Below are 17,886 nucleotides of genomic sequence, written 5' to 3' on the forward strand. Positions count from 1 at the left end.
GTTGAAAATGAGTGTGCATTATGTGAGCAGAGGACTGGGCAGTGAAGAGGTTGTGCAAGGTTTGCCATACCTGTTGAGCAGTTTTGCATTCAAGGACTTGATTAAGAACAGATTCTGAGAGAGTTGAGTTAAGAGCCGATAAGATCAATTGATCTTGTAAAGACCAAGTTGTATACGCAGGATTAAGTTTGCCATCAATGGTTTGAACAGGTGCTGAGGCAGAGCCATCGAGATGATCGAACAATTGATGACCACGAAGAAAAGGTTCTATTTGAGCCTTCCAAAGAAGGTAGTTGTCGATTGTAAGCTTAATAGTAACAAGATGAGAAGCGGCAGTAGCAATGGACGAGTTGAGGGATGGTGAGGGTGGGGTTGTTTTATCTGATTTTGCCATGGAAGAGACGCGAGTCTAGTTGGCTCTGATACCATGTTGAAGTATAGAAATGAAGGACACGCACAAAGTGTTTGTGGAAAGGCCATAGACAGAACAGAGAGAGCAATAGTATTATAAAATGATTTCCTTTCTTATTCATTTGATACAGATTGCCTTTCCTTATAAAGGCATCATCGTATAACAAACTATGGCCATTGGCCATTTACAATGGGACACGTATTGAGCATTCTGCTACAAGAATATTCTGGAAGGAGTACGCACTGCACTATGCTGGACTATATTCTGTTGTGGTGGATTTCTTGTTATGCTCAGACTGTGATGTTGTTGAGTTGGATGGTGAGGCAGCTTTAGTCTTAATAACTTGGAATTGTTCATCCGGATTCCAATCATGAAACCCTAATATATTTGGACCGAAACTCGGATTCCAGATTCAACTCCTTTTTGTTTTGTTTTTTTCCTCCACTTCCTTTCAGAGCTTCGTTGAATATTTTTTAAGATAGGCATGCTGTTTTTTAAGGATATATTCAATGGCCCAAAACTTATTGTCAAATCATGAGGTCTATAATGGTGAGAGCTGTGAAGCTAGCAGTGAGTGCCCATGATCTCTGTCTTTCTGCCATGGCTTGTTATCCTAATAACCCATATATGCCTATATTGGATAATAACAGTACTGCTTCGACCTTGATCCACTAGCCCTTCTCAGATGAAATCCAAGATCATAAGAGGCTGAACATAATGCTTTGAGCCAATGCTTTGGTCTTTGGCTCTTCCTTTCAGCGTGTGGCTTCTTGCTTTGTGCAAGGCTTGCTCTGGTTCAACTCCTCGGCGCTGTTGGCTTTGCTGCGCTCATGATGAACATAATGGACGTTGCTATGATAAACAGGAAGAGGCTTTATGAAAATTGTCCACATATAGGATAAACAATTTCGAGAGATGGACAAACCCACAATAGTACAATACCCCCACAAAGAAAGGAAAAAAAAAAAAAAGGTACCGAGTTGTAAATCTGGTATCCTGACCGAGTGCGTCTGGGTTTTGCAACCCGGGTTCTTGATTGGGCCGGGTCCTATATCAACCCATGCATAGGGGAAAAAACAATATTTAAGTTCGGGTGACTAGCTGCTAGGTTATTATATATATTATTGAAAGAACAAGGGAAACACGTGGTACAACAAAGCTGACGTTGGAGAGTATATATATAGAATGCTTAATGTTAATTTATGGTTCTTAATCAATATTACAAATAGTGAACGTGTATTTTTATGAAGAGAAATTTTATTTGCAGTCTCCACTTTAGGACTATATGTGTAAGCCCTTTATTATATGAGAAAAAATATCATTTTCGGAGGAATATTTTTATAATTTTAAAAAATTTTAAAAATAAAATTGCCTAGACATGCATTGCAGTCCTTAAATAGAAACTGTATATAACATTGCTCTTTTATAAAACCAAAACAATCAATACTCACGAGGAGATCATTCATACACACATGAATTCATGTGTTGAGTTCAGTAACAAGACTTTCGACATAATTTCTTCAATATTATGCATGTTCGATCGATCGTACGTGGAGCTATGACCACACGATCACATGCAAAAGTCTTTACCCACATATATGATATTATAATTTATAAATAAATACATGAATTCGAGAACCAAATATATATATATATATATACACTTTATAGAACATGCTAAATATAAACTATATATACTTTTCAAATTAAATTGTTAGATTTTGCGACATCAACATTTCTTGATTTTATAATTTAGTAACTTAATAGTAAATATTAATTAATATGGCAAATTTATTGCCTTTGCAATTTCCCACTGTTTATTTTTATACTATATATTTATTGTAAGATTCACTCGGGCTGTATCTTTTTAATATCAAATTGGAGTAAGAACTTTCATGGGAAAGATGCAAGTCCACTCCACAAAATCTTGGCGGTACATGTGGCCCGAAATGGAGGAGGAGGCTAATTCGGAGAAATTACATTCTATTTGGACACCATCCTAGACTTTATGGGATATCCAATGCCTATGTAAAAAATTAAGGCCGAAATACGACTTGTAAAGTAACAATAAGAGGTCCATATTATTGGGGCCCAGACCTGCACTAAAATTATAAGATGGGTCTCTAGGCCCGGTTTAGATAATTAGTTGAGATAATTTATAAATAATAATAAGATATTTAAATTGAGATTAGATGAGTTAGAAATTATTTAAATTAAGATATTTTATAGAATTTTAAAAAATAAGAGATAAAAAATTGAATAAAAATATTATAAAATTAAAATATTATTTTTTAATATTATTTGTATTTTAAGATTTGAAGAAGTTAATTATTTTTTATAATTTATTTAGAAATTTAAAAAAGTTATAATTTTTAAGTAATGATTATTTAAAAAAGTTTAGATTTGAAATTAAATTTTTTTTATATTTATGGTGTTTAAATATTGAAATGAAATGAAAATAACTCACTATCCAGACTAAGCCTAAGATATATCCAAGTTTAGTATTAAATATTCTTAGGGTCTATTTAAAAACATAATTATTTTAAAATATTTTCAAATTATTTTATTATTATTTATTTTTATTTTACTATTATTTTTATTATTATTCACGTATCATCTGAGCTGCTCTCGGTGTACAAACAGAAACGGAAGCATGCTATTAGTCAACACCCATAATGCCTGTGCGCACAAAGAAAATAAAAGAGAAAAAGAAAGCAATGGAAAAATAAAGGGAAACTGATACAAGTTACAACTATAAGGCAGGAAACGCCCGCCGCATTGTGTGGAGTGGTTGCTCCTTCGTAAGTCCCACCGACAATGGCGCTGTCAAGTTCCGACCCTTATCCTTACCCCCTACCACTTTGTGCACTCTCTCTCTCTCTCTAAATTTTGACTTTCCAACACTCTTATTCCATGGATCCCTCCCTTGACATAGCAGAAATAAAAGAAAATGAAAGTAAGAAAAAAAACACTCGAAACATCCTTGTAAAATATAGGATTGAGATCAGGGGAAAAGAAAAACACTGAACAAAACACACAGCACATCGACGGTTCGTCGCCATAGACAAAAACAAAATCCAACCTTTGTTTGCATTCTCCTTCACCGTTCCTTTCTCCTGCCACTGTTTTTCTCCGATCTCTTCCGATTCAGTTCCTCTCTCAGCCCCCATGGTTTCCATACCCAGTGTAGTTCTTCCCACAATCTTCCTCTTACTCCTCCAATCTACCATTTCCCACCAAAATTTAATCCTTTCCAACCCAGACCCAGATCCCACCGTTGCCGACTGCACCCACCGTTGGATCCACATCAGACGCCTCCCCTCTCGGTTCAACCTCGATCTCTTATCCAACTGCTCCCAATACCCTCTCTTTGATAACTTCTGCCCTTACCTTCCCAACCATGGCCTCGGCCAAAAGACCTATAACCGTTCCCACAGCTGGTTCCGCACCGACTCGTTGATGCTCGAGTTCATCTTCCACCGTCGGATGCTCGAGTACCCATGTCTTACCCCCAATCCCGACCTCGCCGACGCCGTCTACCTGCCTTACTTCGCCGGCATCGACGCCCTACGTTACCTTTACGGCCCCGACGTCAATGCTAGCGCCGATCACGGTCTCGACTTGTTCGAATTCTTAAAGGATGATAACCCCCGCATATGGGCTCGCCACGCCGGCCACAACCATTTCTTGGTCATGGCTCGGCCCGCCTGGGACTTCTCGCAACCTCTGGGCCACGACCCTCCCACATGGGGCACTTCCTTTCTCGAACTCCCCGAGTTCTTCAACGTGACGGCTTTGACCTTGGAGGCCAGAGCTTGGCCGTGGCAGGAGCAAGCGATACCTTACCCAACGTCGTTTCACCCGCCGAGCCTCGCGTTCTTGGAGTCGTGGATACGACGTGCAAGGCGGTCGAGAAGGTCTACCTTAATGCTCTTCGCCGGAGGCGGAGGGTTCTCGGCCAGCCCCAATATCAGGCGGAGCATTAGGACCGAGTGTGAGAATTATAACGCGACTCAAACTCTTGGTGGGTACGCGAAATTGTGCGAGATCGTGGATTGCTCTAATGGGGTGTGCGAGCACGACCCAGTTAGGTACATGAGGCCAATGTTGCAAGCAAGCTTTTGTTTGCAGCCACCGGGAGATACACCCACGCGTAGGTCCACTTTTGATAGCTTTCTTGCCGGGTGCGTCCCGGTTTTCTTCGAGGACATGTCGGCGAAGTCGCAGTATAAGTGGCATCTGCCGGAGGAGATGTACGGGAAGTTCTCGGTGTTCATACCCAAAGAGGAGGTGGTGTTTAAGGGACTGAGGATTTTGGACGTGTTAATGGGTATACCAAGAGCTAGAGTTAAGATGATGAGAGAGAAAGTGTTGGAGTTAATGCCGAGAGTTATTTACAGGAGGCATGAGAGTTCGTTGGGTTTGAAGACAAAGAAGGATGCGTTTGATATTGCAGTTGAGGGTACTCTGCAGAGGATCAAGTCTAGGCTTTAAAGAAGTGGCAGTGGAGTAACTTCCATGCATTCTGTTTTTATTTTGTCTTTGTAATTACTATTTATACCCGATTATTTTCCTTTTTTTATTTTAGTTTTTCATTTTTAATTCACAATGGTTCGTTCAATGCAAAAGTGCAGGGTGGATTATATTATTTGTAACCCAATTTGGTAATAAATCTCGTACATTGTTTTAGGTCACTAATGGTGCCTTTCTTATTGTACTGTTGAGTTTTTGGGTCAGAGAGGTTCTAGATTACAGTGTATAATATAGCTGTTTTACTAACAGATTGATACGTTGATACACATCTTCCTTGTTTAAATGGAGATCGTTTTGCTAATGCCGATACTGTAGGCAGAAAAAGGATAGGTTCTGTGGACAGAAAGAGATGAAAACAATTACATTATTGGACTGAAGAAAAAGAATTAAATTTTTTAGGGTTCCAAAGCTAAAATTGTAATAAAAGCAACCAAACAAAAGGAGGCCTGATGGAGAATATGCTGTTTTTTTTCCCCCGGTTGGGATAACTAGATGAAGAATCTGCAGGACATGCGGAATCATCTCAAAATTTTCACTCTTCTGTATGAGTGGTTGGCTGGAAAATTGAGGTTTTATCCCCATCTGAGAATTGCAGAACCCCAAGTAAGACCTGCTCCAAAGCCTGCAGCTGCTATAGTATGGCCGGCCTTCACCTTCCCACTCCGAACAGCTTCGTCCAATGCTAATGGAATGGAAGCAGCACTAGTGTTACCATAATTTGCCAAATTCGAAATGACACGTTCTGGTGGGATTTCTAAGCGTGTAGCAACTGCGTCAATGATCCTCTGGTTTGCCTGCATTATCAATCTCTGTCATTGTCATTTTCATGTGAAAAACCTTATTTCGAAGTCCAAGTACTTCTTACTTCATACCATTAATAGGGGTACGAGGTCCGGTGGATGCACAAAAGTCTGGAATTTTTTTCTCACTCTGTTTTCTAGTTTAGACCACCTAGTTAATATTACTCCGTAAGCAATTTGGAAATAGAGCCTATGAATGGCTTATAAGTCTTGTGAAATTGGGTCAGAAGTCCCGGGTCAACTTTTGTTTGTCCCATCAAGAAAATATTATGTGCCAAAAGCTTCTACAGCAACGGTTTTTAAGGCTAAGGATTGAGAAACAAATATGTGATATCGAGATAGAAATAACACTGAAAGCAACTGCTGCTCTGACTGCTCTCTTAGCAGTCAAAGAAGCAGCAAATAGAAAGCTTGACAGGGTGGTCATAGAAAGATGCCATGGTAATTACTGCAATCCAACACCCTCCTATCCAAAGACATAGCGACCCTCCTCAAGTCGTTCAAAGGTTGGCATGCAAAAAATTTATATCGGTTTCAGAACCAGCTTGAGCATTCAGTGGCACAACGGGCAGCCACCAAATGTCAATTTGGTAGCATACCCCTCAGTAAATGCCCTCTCAGTCTTTTAAACTTCCATAGTGGAAAGGATACACCTCCAATTTCTTTGCAATTGACCTTTTTATATAATTTCAGTTTATAATATTATATGCAGCACGAGCTAAAAAAACACCGAAAGCAGACCTAATATATTGTTTAATGAGCTACTTATGAAAACAAACTATATTAGTATATTGTTTAAAGAGCTAAGCTCTTGATAGCTTCCTAGGTAGACTGCGGGCGGACCTGTATCTTAGATTTTAAACAATGGTTTTGTATTTACTTTGAAGTTAGTTTATCGCATACCTGATGAAGCAACAACCAATCAATGCTCGACCTGGGGAGACCAGCCTTTTCCAGGGCAGACTCAATTGACTGGGGCACACATCGTACCGCAAAGCGAAAGACCTCTTTGCCATTCATTTGAATGCAAGAATATGAAGAGCGCCTTGGAGGGAAGCCTAACACAGAACCATTAGATTCCGCTGCATTGTCCATTTCATTTTCTTTCATGGTGGCATTTAGATGTCTGCATAAAGGGAAGTAAGTGTTTGGTCACATTCTTCATATAAGGAAGTGAAAAACTTTTTAGTCAAGAACACTATAATCACGTGCCTTTGGCCATCGCCATCACTGTGCAGGTCAAAACTAAATAAACCATCTTCTTCACTGTCACAGGCCTGCATGAGTTTTTATTCAAATAAATGCCCAAATGTGTTTCCCATAGCTATGAACTGTTATAAAAGTAGGCTTGAGGCAATTATCATCTTTAAGCAACAGTAGAATCAGAATTCCCACGGGAAGGATGAGAGATCAAACATAGTGTCATTAAGTTGGAGACCAAATACATTGTAAAAGATAGTAGGTTAGAGACAAATAACAAATGTCTAAGTGGTCGGAATTCATATTAGTAATCATCTTTTTAACCTCTTGGCTTCTAAGAGTTCAAACTTGTGTTACAGAGACGGAGATATGTGTGCCATGTGGGCCAGAGGATCTCGATGTTTGATCCCTCTGATCTACCAACTCTTTTTGAATATGGAGACACAGCACCATCAAATAACTCTCATATAGAACATAGACTTCACACTAAGAACAGACAAGAAGAAAAAATATTAAAGACTTTGGGCATTCAGTTCAAAGTCAAAAGTAGATAAACTAGATATAAATGTAACGCTCTAATGGAAGGCCCAAACCACATAGCCTATACTCCAAAAGGACTAGTCAATGATACAATTGGAGTTTCATTAGAACCTTATAAAGAGTAAGAATTTCTCCTTCCCAAGCAATGTGGAATCTCATACACCACCTACCATTATCTTTATCATATGGGATATCACAATCTACCAATCTACCCCCCTTAAATTCCCAACATCTCCGTCGGGCCAGTCCGTCGTAAGTGGCATAGCTCAAGTCCCACATTTCTGGTAGGAATAGGCTCTGATACCATTTGTAACGCCTCAATGGAAGGTCCAAACCACATAACCTATACTCCAAAATGACTAGTCAATGATACAATTGGAGCCCCATTGGAACCTTATAAAGAGCAAGAACTTCTCTTTCCCAAACAATGTGGGATCTCATACACCACCTACCATTATCCTTATCATATGGGGTATCACATAAAACTATGAAGAAACAATGATTAGGAGTTTCCAACAATCAACTAAGAAATGAATTTACTGCCAATCTGCCAAACCATTTCTATAGGTTCATACTTTTGCAAACTTTTAGAGAAGGCATCAGACAGACAAACTCAACATAATTGGATTGACATCTACAGTAGCACATCAGCTTGCTAGTCCCATTCCCTCAAATGAAGCCAACTCTTCAAAGTTGTTAGTTGAAGGGACACATGGAGACCAAAAGCATCCAAAAACCTTACGTAGAAACTATACTCCAAAAGATTGTAATTGAGACATAAATATTCAATAAGATAGTATAAGAGTATTTTTGTACTTCAGTTTTACACCAAAGTGGAACTGTTCAGAAACTGTCAAAAGTGTAAATACCAATATAATGACTAGTACCTGCACTAGTACAGCACCAGCAGCATCTCCAAAGAGAATACAGGTACCTCTATCCGTCCAATCAACATATCGAGAGAGAGCATCAGCTCCGATCACTAGAACATTTTGAAATCCACCTCCTGTCATTTACAGAAGTAGAGTTTGATACTTTAATTACAGGAGTAATTGAGACCCCATTTCAGAAAAGTAGACAAATCCATTACCCCTAATGTGACAAGCAGCTGATACCAGACCCAACACAAATCCACTACATGCAGCTGTAATATCATAAGCCAAAGGATTTCTTTTGCATCCAAGTGCTTTTTGGATCTGAAAATTATAACACCACCAAAAGGAGAAGCATAGAAGAGTCTTAGCTTATAAAACCAGCTAAACATGAAGCTTCTCGAACAGTTTACTCTCTTGACTAGTTAGTCCCATAGAAATATGTTCAGCCATATAAAGATGCAATGGATTGAAGCAAAGCCTGGACTAACAAAGATGGGGAAAGTTGAGCTTCAGTTAAGCCCAAATCCCTATTAAGCCAAACCAGCCTTTTAGGGCATATTACTTAGCTAGGAAAATATATTAGGACTCATCTCTGTCAAATACATATCAATCTTGACACCCAATATATTTTCTTGTTACACTCTTTAAAGTTTTCAAGATATTATCAATTCAAAAAAACAAGCCACATACATGAGACAGCCTTTGGTGTAAAGATAGCGATATAAAAAAATACAGTATTTCTTGATTTCTTATTCTCAGAAAGCAACAAATACACACATGGCAAAATGATTTAAAACGGGAAGTAAATTTATGCACCCCATAAGACATATGGAATAAACATTATCTGTTTACAATTGGTCAAAGTTCCTTGAATATACACAGCAAAAAATCATTTTTTCAGCCTACCGTGTGCAGGCAATATTCCTCAGAATGACAACTAAGCAACCCTAGATGATCTTAAACATACATGCTGCTCAACTTTAACAAAGAAAATTAACATGATTGCTATTTCATAGTCCAATTTTCAGAATTTATCATCTCATATTCCTATACCTGAGGAGCGCTACCAAAAAGATCCTCTGGTGTTGATGTGCACATCAAGACTAGGTCCACATCATCAGGATCAACCTGTGCCATATCAAGAGCTTTCCTTGCTGCCTCTACCGCTAAAGTGGTTAAGCTATCCTTGTCTATAGGAGCAACAGTGAACCAAAAGTCATTCACAGTTTCCAACATAAGAATGCCATTTCATAATGAAACTAAGATTTATATTTCATACGAATCGTGACGTAGATAATAAGACAAAAGAGGTCTAGACATTAAGTTATCCAGTGCAAACATTCACATTTTCACCCAGGTCAAATCTACCATCTCCATTATTTTATTTTTTGGCTAGGACAGGTAATTCACCACAGACCATTTACAACTATCCAATATATGGCACCATCATGTACTATCACAACTGACCTGAAAGAACCCGTCGATTATGAATCCCAGTTCGAACAGATATCCATTCATCAGAAGTGTCAACTATTTTTGCAAGATCATCATTTGAAATCATCAGAGTGGGTGCTGCTGATCCGCAACCAACTAATTTGCAGCCTTTACTGACCAAACTGCTCATTTATTTCCAAAGTACAAGATCAGGATAACATTTTTTCAGTAATTCTGATTGTCATTGTCAAATTATAAAGTCTCTCTCTGTTGAGCCAAATGATATATAAAACTGAGGATGCCTCTAAGATGGAAATACAAGATCAGGACAACAATTTTTTTTATTAATTCTGATTGTCCTTTTCAAACTCTAAAGTCTCTCTTCGTTCAACCAAATAATATATAAAACTGAGGATAGACATAGATGTAAACAACAAGAAGAATAAGAAGTTAATGATACTTAAACTCTTTAACTACAGAATGTTCTATGCATTCACAGCTAACGTCATGAGACACTTTTTCAGTAATTCTATTTCCACTTTGGCAGACTTCAAACCGCACATACGGACCATCTAATGCATGAAGCAAACTCACAATGGAATCAGTAAATTGTGTTCGGTTGTTGAACCAAATTCAACTCATCTCAAATCAATCATTGTTGGGACTTACTACTTTTTCAACTTCTCATAAAAAAAAGTAAACTCATCTCAACCTACTTCATACATTTTAACCTAAAAAGTTAAACTCATCTCAATGGGACCTATAAAATAATACTATTCACAACTCAACTCAACTCATCTCAACATCCAAACGTAGCCTGAGTCCACCTCTCATGACTATGCTAGCAATAATGCAGCAATCACAAATGTTTGTGCAAGGTAGAATAATTCAAGAAGACCCACTTTAAAGGATATATAGCACATAGAACCAATCTTCAACAAGAAGAATCTCTTTTACTCCACATGGATCTCCCAATAATGCAACAAAGTTCAGTTCTCCCACCAAACCTACCACTTTAAACATCGCCCTACTGAATTTAATATCACAAAGACAACAAATAAATATTGATTATATTCCCTTTAGATAGATTCTACCTTGATAATTGGTTCCACAAATCTCATGGAGAGGATTAGGCAATGGTCCACAAATCTCAACAGTGTGAAAAATGCTTCCTACATGTCTCATATGGTGTATTGGAAAGGAACTATAGAAGTTTTGAGGATCGAGAACGCGATACAGGAGCTCAAGACTTTCTTTTTCAACATATTCCTCATCTCTACAGCATCTAGGACTTTAATGGGCTTACTCTTCATGATTATTTTGTCTCTCTTTCTATTTCTTGGTGGTCGACGTTCTTGTACACGTCGTGGAATGCCCCTTTGAGCAGTTTGTAATTATTGAAATTACAAGTCAGTATGAATATCATTTGCTCGACAGAATGTGTAAAAGAGAGAATCATATTTTCATATCTCTGTTTTCTTTCCTCTCATACTTCTTTACAGTGCCTTTACATTGCTTTATATAGAGAAACTAGTAACTAACAATTTTTCACAATTGCAGGATTAATGGACACCTGTCCTACCAGAAAATATTTGTTTATTCTAGAAGATTCATTTTTCGTCTGCTGTGATTTCCTTGCCTCTGCAGTGTGAGTATTTGCCTGAGTGTTGGTTTCGGTTGTGCATGTGCTAATGCATTCTTCTTCTTGGGTGACTGCTTGTGCACTTGATTTATTTTCTTCCTTAATGGTAATGAAATGGGTATCCCTTATCAAAAAAAGATTCTACCTTTAGAAAGATTTTATCTTTTGCGTTCTCTCCTTCATGACTTTATACAGTAAGTGTCCATGCAAGAGCAAATCATCCACGAGCTCTTCCACGACAATCACATAACTAAAAAGAAAAAAGAAATAGCAAGACCCAAAAGACAGAATAAAAATCTCGAATCCATTTGTCTCCAAAACAAGATCATAAACAATAACCCAATTACACCTCTTCAAACAATTTCCAAGAAACTCATCGACTATACACTAACCCAATTGATTCAAGACTCGCATTCTTTAAAAACTAAAACAAGAAATGAACAATCACAAAACTACAAGAGAAGTCAGATATGAAAGTCACCTGGGTACCCGATATTCAGCAGGGGAAGCGCCAGAAGAAGGTTTCTCTGCACCTTTAATGGTGCTGGAGCAAAAGACCCTGTTGGAGAATCCCTCAAGGGAGCGAAGCCCAGATCGGTATATCCCTATCGGAGGTTGAATCCTCCTTCTTAGGCTGGGAACTGAGGAAGTAAAGAACCCTGATGAATTGGCCATTTTACACCCACCACCGTAACCCGACGAACAAAACAACTGATAAATGCACCGGAAAAGACCGAAAGAGATGGTCTTTTAGCTTAGTTTACAAGTGAGAGAAGAAGAAGAATGTGACTGAGTATTTGGAGCCCATGAGAGAAAAGAAAGATCAATCAATAGGCGGCCCTTCACACAGAAAACACTGTATATTGTGAGGCTTTTTTCCTTTCTTTTTTTTTGAACGATCTTCGGAGGGTCCGAAGCAGGTAGACGAACGGGCGATTTTGCCAAAACCCAACTTTGTCAAAGTTGGGAAACGCCTATGCTCGTAGCCGTGTTATAAAAAGGTCCAGGAGGGACGAACAATCCAGTGCTTTCCCATTCCAAATTAGTTCGATTTTGTTTTCATAATTCAAGTTGGGAAAAAAGTAATAGGAATTTGCCACCTAATGAGACGCTCCTAATGAAACTACTTTCATACCCTTGTTTAATACTTGGATAGATGCCAATGGCCGTTTGTCGTTCGGCTCGAATGGGTAGGATGGTGGAGAATATGAACTCAAATCCTCCTCTTACAGTTGTATTTGCATGAAGATTATCGGTTTCTCTCCAAAATCCCAACTTAAAATCTTTACACCAATATTAGAAGTTGGAAGTTTGTTTGGCTACTACTTTACAAAATGGGTTTTCTCATTGACTTTTTTTCCCTCTTTTAAAGTTAGATTTTGTTGATATGATTCTCATTATAAGTTTGTTTAACGAATAATTCTATATACAATCGTAAAGTATGTAAATGTTGTATAATTATTTTAAAAAATGATAAAATTTATTATTAAAAAATTAATTTTTTTCATGTGAATCTCGTATTTTATTTATTTTTTTAAAAAAAATTACGTGACGATTATACAATTCATAATTATAAATATATTTTCTCTTGCTTAACTCGTCCAAACATATGTAATGAATGAATCTATCTTGCTGAGAAAAAAAAAAAAAACTCGTCCAAACAAAGTCTTTCTATTGCAATTAATTAACGGAAATTCACGAACCTAAAAGGATGTGGATGGCTAAGTAGGTACTTGGTGGGCTAAAATCGGATAGGAATTTAATACTACATTAGACTTTATTCTGAGAATGCAATCCAATACGATGAAAGGGTTGGAATCAATAAACCTAAACAACCAACAAGAAAGTCGGTTATTTATATTTCATGATGTTGGGTAGTCACATAAGTTTATGGTACATGGAAATGTAGGTGCACTGTTTGGTTTTGTTTTTTCCGCGAGACAAGCTTCAGCAAAACCTGCATAAACTTTTCATATGCTCTACAATTGCGTTCATTAACAAACACGTAAAGAAGTAAATTTTTCGTTCGTCTAGTTAATATTTTTATTTAAAAATATTAAGAATGTTGTTGTCAATAAGATGATCTTGTACCGATATAGAAGGGGACAAAACTAGTATTTTCACTGATAAAAATGCTTAGTTCACAAAAAAATTTACAAAATAAGATTTACAAATTGATGTGGCTCATTGTGTTGTATTATATTGTAAAAACTATTTTTATTATAAAGTAAATTTAATGTATCACGTCTAATCACATCAAGTTATAAAATTATTTTTGTGAGATCTCTTTATAAACCTACTATGGCTCAGTGCTGGAACGGCAAAGTCAAAGGCAAGAGGAAAATAACTTGAAAAGAAATAGCATCTTTCGTACAAAAAATCTCACAATATGCAAGAACGGAAGAAAAAGTCATTCTCAACTTATGGTGGTGACCTAGGCCTCATTCTGCATCGTCTGAAGCCCATGATGGTGGTCTGGAGTGATGATACAGTCCTCGTACATATATTCATAGCAGCGAATGAAAAATAAATACAAAAAATATAAATAAAGATTGAGACACACATATTTACATGATTCTGCATAAGATCTAAGCTCACAAGTCGTTTGGAGGGCAAATATACTATAATATAGATATTTTACAATCTCTCAGTTCTTTATGTACAATGGAGGTCAAATACCTATTTTCTAAAGAATATCATATCCTAAAGCTCTTGTTATGAGATTGAAGATAGTGCTCAATGTTCTCGTCCTCCCTCCAATCTCATCTCTCAGATCCATTTTTATTCTAGCCCTTGAGAGTGGTGATGAAGGGCCATTATATCTCTCATCTCGCGTATCTGACCTATTTTTCTCATATTTTCTCTTTTTTCTCTTTTCCTCTTACACCTTGCATTCTCCTATTGTCTTATCCCCATGCGTATTTGTCATTCATCTCCCTTCCTACTCTTCTTAGTCTTTCTCTTCTCCCAATTTTTTCTTTGACACTTTCTTTTTCTTGTCCCATTATTGTCTGTTCATTACTTACCAATGATGGAACATTGAATTGGGCTTGGGATGCCATATGGGGGATTTTACCTCCTAAGAGTATCCATTAACAATCATGGAAATGAAAAATGCCTCATGCATGCTTACCTTCAAACCATATCTCAGTTTCTTTTCATATGTACTCATGGATTTTAGTCCATTCGTTGAAGAAAACCCAAACAAGGGCAGACTTCTATATATAATTATTATGAATCGGTTGTTTGCAAGAAAAAACTTAGATTTTGGTGTGCATACTATTTTGTTTCTGGCTTCGCTCATGAAGTACTCTTTACCTTCCAAGGGAGAAAATGAAAATGGCTTGGACTCCTCTTGGGCCAGGTTGGGCTTCTCGTTATACCTTTTCATAGAACTTGTATTTGATTGGACCCAACAAAGTTTTTTAGAAGACTAGAGACTTTCTTCAAATAAGATTATGCCATAAATAATATTTTAGAAATAACGAGTTTTTGTTTATGAATATAGTCTCTCTAATCCGTACAATGCACAATAATAAGAGAAATGATTTATACAAATTCTAAATAGACAAGTCACATATAAGTCCTTATAAAAAAGTGGAACTCACCTTAAAAAAATATTTAAAAAATTATTATTTATTAATATGACCCATTTTTTTAATAATTAGTAGGACCATTTTTTATAAAAAAAAAAAAAAAAAAACTTGTATAATGCGTGCCTATTTGGTACTGGAGTCATGCTACATACAATCTCCATCAAGGCCTACATGTGAACGAAGAGGGTGTTTAAGTAATTTCTCTATAATTTTATTCAAATGTCAAAAATATCCCTCACTTCATCTTACCTCCCTATGTGCAGAACTCCCCTCTCATTCTTATCTTTCTTCCAAACTAGAAGACATGCCCAAGAGTAAAACTCCAACGTCATTGGTCACTTTCTGAGCTCCGTCTGGCACGGTCGACGCCATCTTCTCCTCCACTGGCCACCAACCACGTAATAATCAAACTATTCTCAAGAATTTCGATCGTTATTTTTTCAAAAGGTTACAAATATTACTTTAACAGAAAAGGAAAAACCTCAAGTAATAGTAATACCATGCATTTTACTACTCATGAATTCCACTCCACATCGTAATTTTCTCAAGTGGGTAAAAACGTTTGCCAACAAAAAGTGAAAACCTCAAGGCATATCATAACTTTCCACCATAACGATAAGAAGAAATACCACAAAATCACAGTCAATCAAAATCCAAAAGAAAGGAAAAAGAAAATTTTCAACAAACGTGTTATAACTTTGCACATATTTAAACGAAAAATAAAAAAATAATATACAAAATAAACAAAAGAGGTAAAAGAAGGAAAGAGAGAGACCCTAGAGCAAAGAAAGACAACCATGACAGTGGAGACTTTGGAAATCATATGTATAGAGACAGGACGGCTCAATACAAATTGAGACATAAGGCGAGATTTAAGTGACTCATTCGTAATTATAATACAATAAAATATAAATTATTATATAAAATATTTTCAAACTTTATAATAAAATGAGATTTTATTTAAAATCTTTAAGTACAGTTTTTGTGAATTTATATTTACAATAACTTAAAATGAGGCTTCAATGCAGATTTTGTACCTCAATTTAGCAAGATTTTAAAAAAATTATTTAAAATATAAATAATTCATTAAATTATTTATCAAAAAATAAAATTCATGATATTAAATATTAAATTTAGTATTATGGGGCCTTGCACATATTGAAAACTATAAAAATTATTTAATGAAATGGTTTTAATTTAAAAAAAAAAAAAAAAAATACCTCATTTTTATTTTTAAAATTCTTATATAGGATTGGGGCCTTAGGTCTAAATGGCCTTACCAATGGACCAGCCAGATGGACGGTGCTACTCCCACCGCTAGGAGCTTCTGCTAATTTTTTTGTCTTTTGTATTTTTTATTTTTTTTTATGTATTTTTAAATATTTTTAAAAAAATTAAAAAATAATATTATTATTATTAAAAAATACTTACTTGATCATTAATCATTAAGTAAAAAATAATAAATAAATAAATCACAGCAGTAACTTTTAGCAGAAAAAACGAGTGAAAAAACCAACATTTTCCATTAGAGATAGATAGACAGAGTGTGTGTACGCATGGGTGGATTGACAGTTTTTGTAGTTAGCACCCAGCACGTGAGGGGGCAGAATTTCGTTTCTGAGATGAATGCATTTAGGATGAAACGAACCGTTTCGTTTCGTGCAAGAATATTAAATCCCCAAACGGAGGACTGCATCTAGAATAATTCTTTTGTTACCCAGCATTACTCACAATAATATAATTGCTTTCAAAACTTTCCTCGTAGGGGTGACTCAAGAATTGGTCGTAAACAGTAGGAAAGTACAATGTCTTATATTGTCTCGGTCTGCATGTCCAACGCTGATCGAGTAGACGTTTCTTCGCCATTATTATTATTTATTAGTTTTCCAGATCTTTGGGGGGGCCTCCTCCCTTCGCCCCTGCATTTACAAAGAACACGAGGCTAGGGTTCATAATGTTGTCTGTTTATAACGTTGTATTTATCCGTAGGGACATGGACACCCTTTGTCCACGTGTGGACTTGTACACTTAATCATTCACATTCATCATCTGTTCATGATAAGCGAGGAAGAATGGAGAATAAGCAGCCTGCCAACTACGTTAGTTTTGATCGGTAATCTCGTGTTCCTTGTCCATGGATTTTTAATATAAGTTGGAAACTTTTACCAGTAGTTTTGATCACTTGGGAAATTAAGCAAAAACCATCTAATATTATCATTCAAGTATTATACGCCCTTATTCAATGGCTAGCTCAACCACTGGAACGACAAGAAATGGGTAGGTCATCGTCTATGAATTCATCGTATTAAGTTCATAATCATCTTTCTGCACATGTCAAGTTAAAAGATACCCATAACAACAAAATGGGTAGGTCACCGGGGGTCCAACGATATTGGGACTCAGGCTGGCAGCCATTGGCATAGTCATACTTGAGATCATTAAGGTCCAGTCCAAGCCATGTTTCTGTACTGTATTTAGAGGCGTTCAGGCTTTTTAGTTAAAGTTGTACTACAAGAGTTTGGTCCAATTAAAATGCAAAAAAGTTAAGTTTGATTCTGATGTTTCATAACTTACGGGTACACAGCACTTAGGACGGTTTGAATAGTAAAAATATTTCTAATTCATACTTTTATTATAATTATTTTAAGATTTTTACATAAAATATAATATAATAAATAATTTATTTTTTAAAATTTTAAAACAATAATAATATTAAAAAATAATATTTTATTTCAACTTTTATTTTTCATCCGAAAACATGGGGTTTCGTAAATCGCACGTTGAAAAAAAAAAAAAATAGCAGAGAGCATTGTCACCTCTGCTTTAAATGAGAGCCAAAGCAGAGAGCCAACCT

General features: G+C 36.5%; 2 protein-coding genes across 2 annotated transcripts; one reads left to right on the forward strand and one right to left on the reverse strand.

Moving 5' to 3' along the window:
• The first annotated feature begins 3,109 nt into the window (after positions 1–3,109).
• On the forward strand, positions 3,110–5,211 carry LOC109008686 (probable xyloglucan galactosyltransferase GT19). Its single transcript, XM_018988873.2, has one exon. The coding sequence runs from the start codon at positions 3,581–3,583 to the stop codon at positions 4,904–4,906; it is 1,326 nt and encodes a 441-aa protein (XP_018844418.1). The 5' UTR covers positions 3,110–3,580; the 3' UTR covers positions 4,907–5,211.
• An 86-nt stretch (positions 5,212–5,297) lies between these two features.
• LOC109008688 (3-oxoacyl-[acyl-carrier-protein] synthase 3 A, chloroplastic-like) lies at positions 5,298–12,505 on the reverse strand. The gene is made up of 8 exons (XM_018988874.2): positions 11,918–12,505; positions 9,828–9,976; positions 9,414–9,550; positions 8,576–8,681; positions 8,373–8,491; positions 6,958–7,022; positions 6,649–6,871; positions 5,298–5,739 (listed from the first exon to the last, which is right to left on the reverse strand). The coding sequence occupies exons 1-8, from the start codon at positions 12,109–12,111 to the stop codon at positions 5,518–5,520; spliced, it is 1,215 nt and encodes a 404-aa protein (XP_018844419.2). The 5' UTR covers positions 12,112–12,505; the 3' UTR covers positions 5,298–5,517.
• Positions 12,506–17,886: the final 5,381 nt, after the last annotated feature.

The sequence above is a fragment of the Juglans regia genome, chromosome 9, assembly GCF_001411555.2.
Source record: "Juglans regia cultivar Chandler chromosome 9, Walnut 2.0, whole genome shotgun sequence".
NCBI lineage: Eukaryota > Viridiplantae > Streptophyta > Magnoliopsida > Fagales > Juglandaceae > Juglans > Juglans regia.

Bases quoted from the DNA above. Each gene is read 5' to 3' on its own strand.
- LOC109008686 (XM_018988873.2), top strand. From the start codon at position 3,581: ATGGTTTCCATACCCAGTGTAGTTCTTCCCACAATCTTCCTCTTACTC.
- LOC109008688 (XM_018988874.2), bottom strand. From the start codon at position 12,111: ATGGCCAATTCATCAGGGTTCTTTACTTCCTCAGTTCCCAGCCTAAGA. The intron at 7,023-8,372 runs GTACTAGTCATT...AAACTCATGCAG, and splicing joins CTGGTGCTGTACTAGTGCAG to GCCTGTGACAGTGAAGAAGA. The intron at 6,872-6,957 runs GCACGTGATTAT...CCCTTTATGCAG, and splicing joins AGTGATGGCGATGGCCAAAG to ACATCTAAATGCCACCATGA.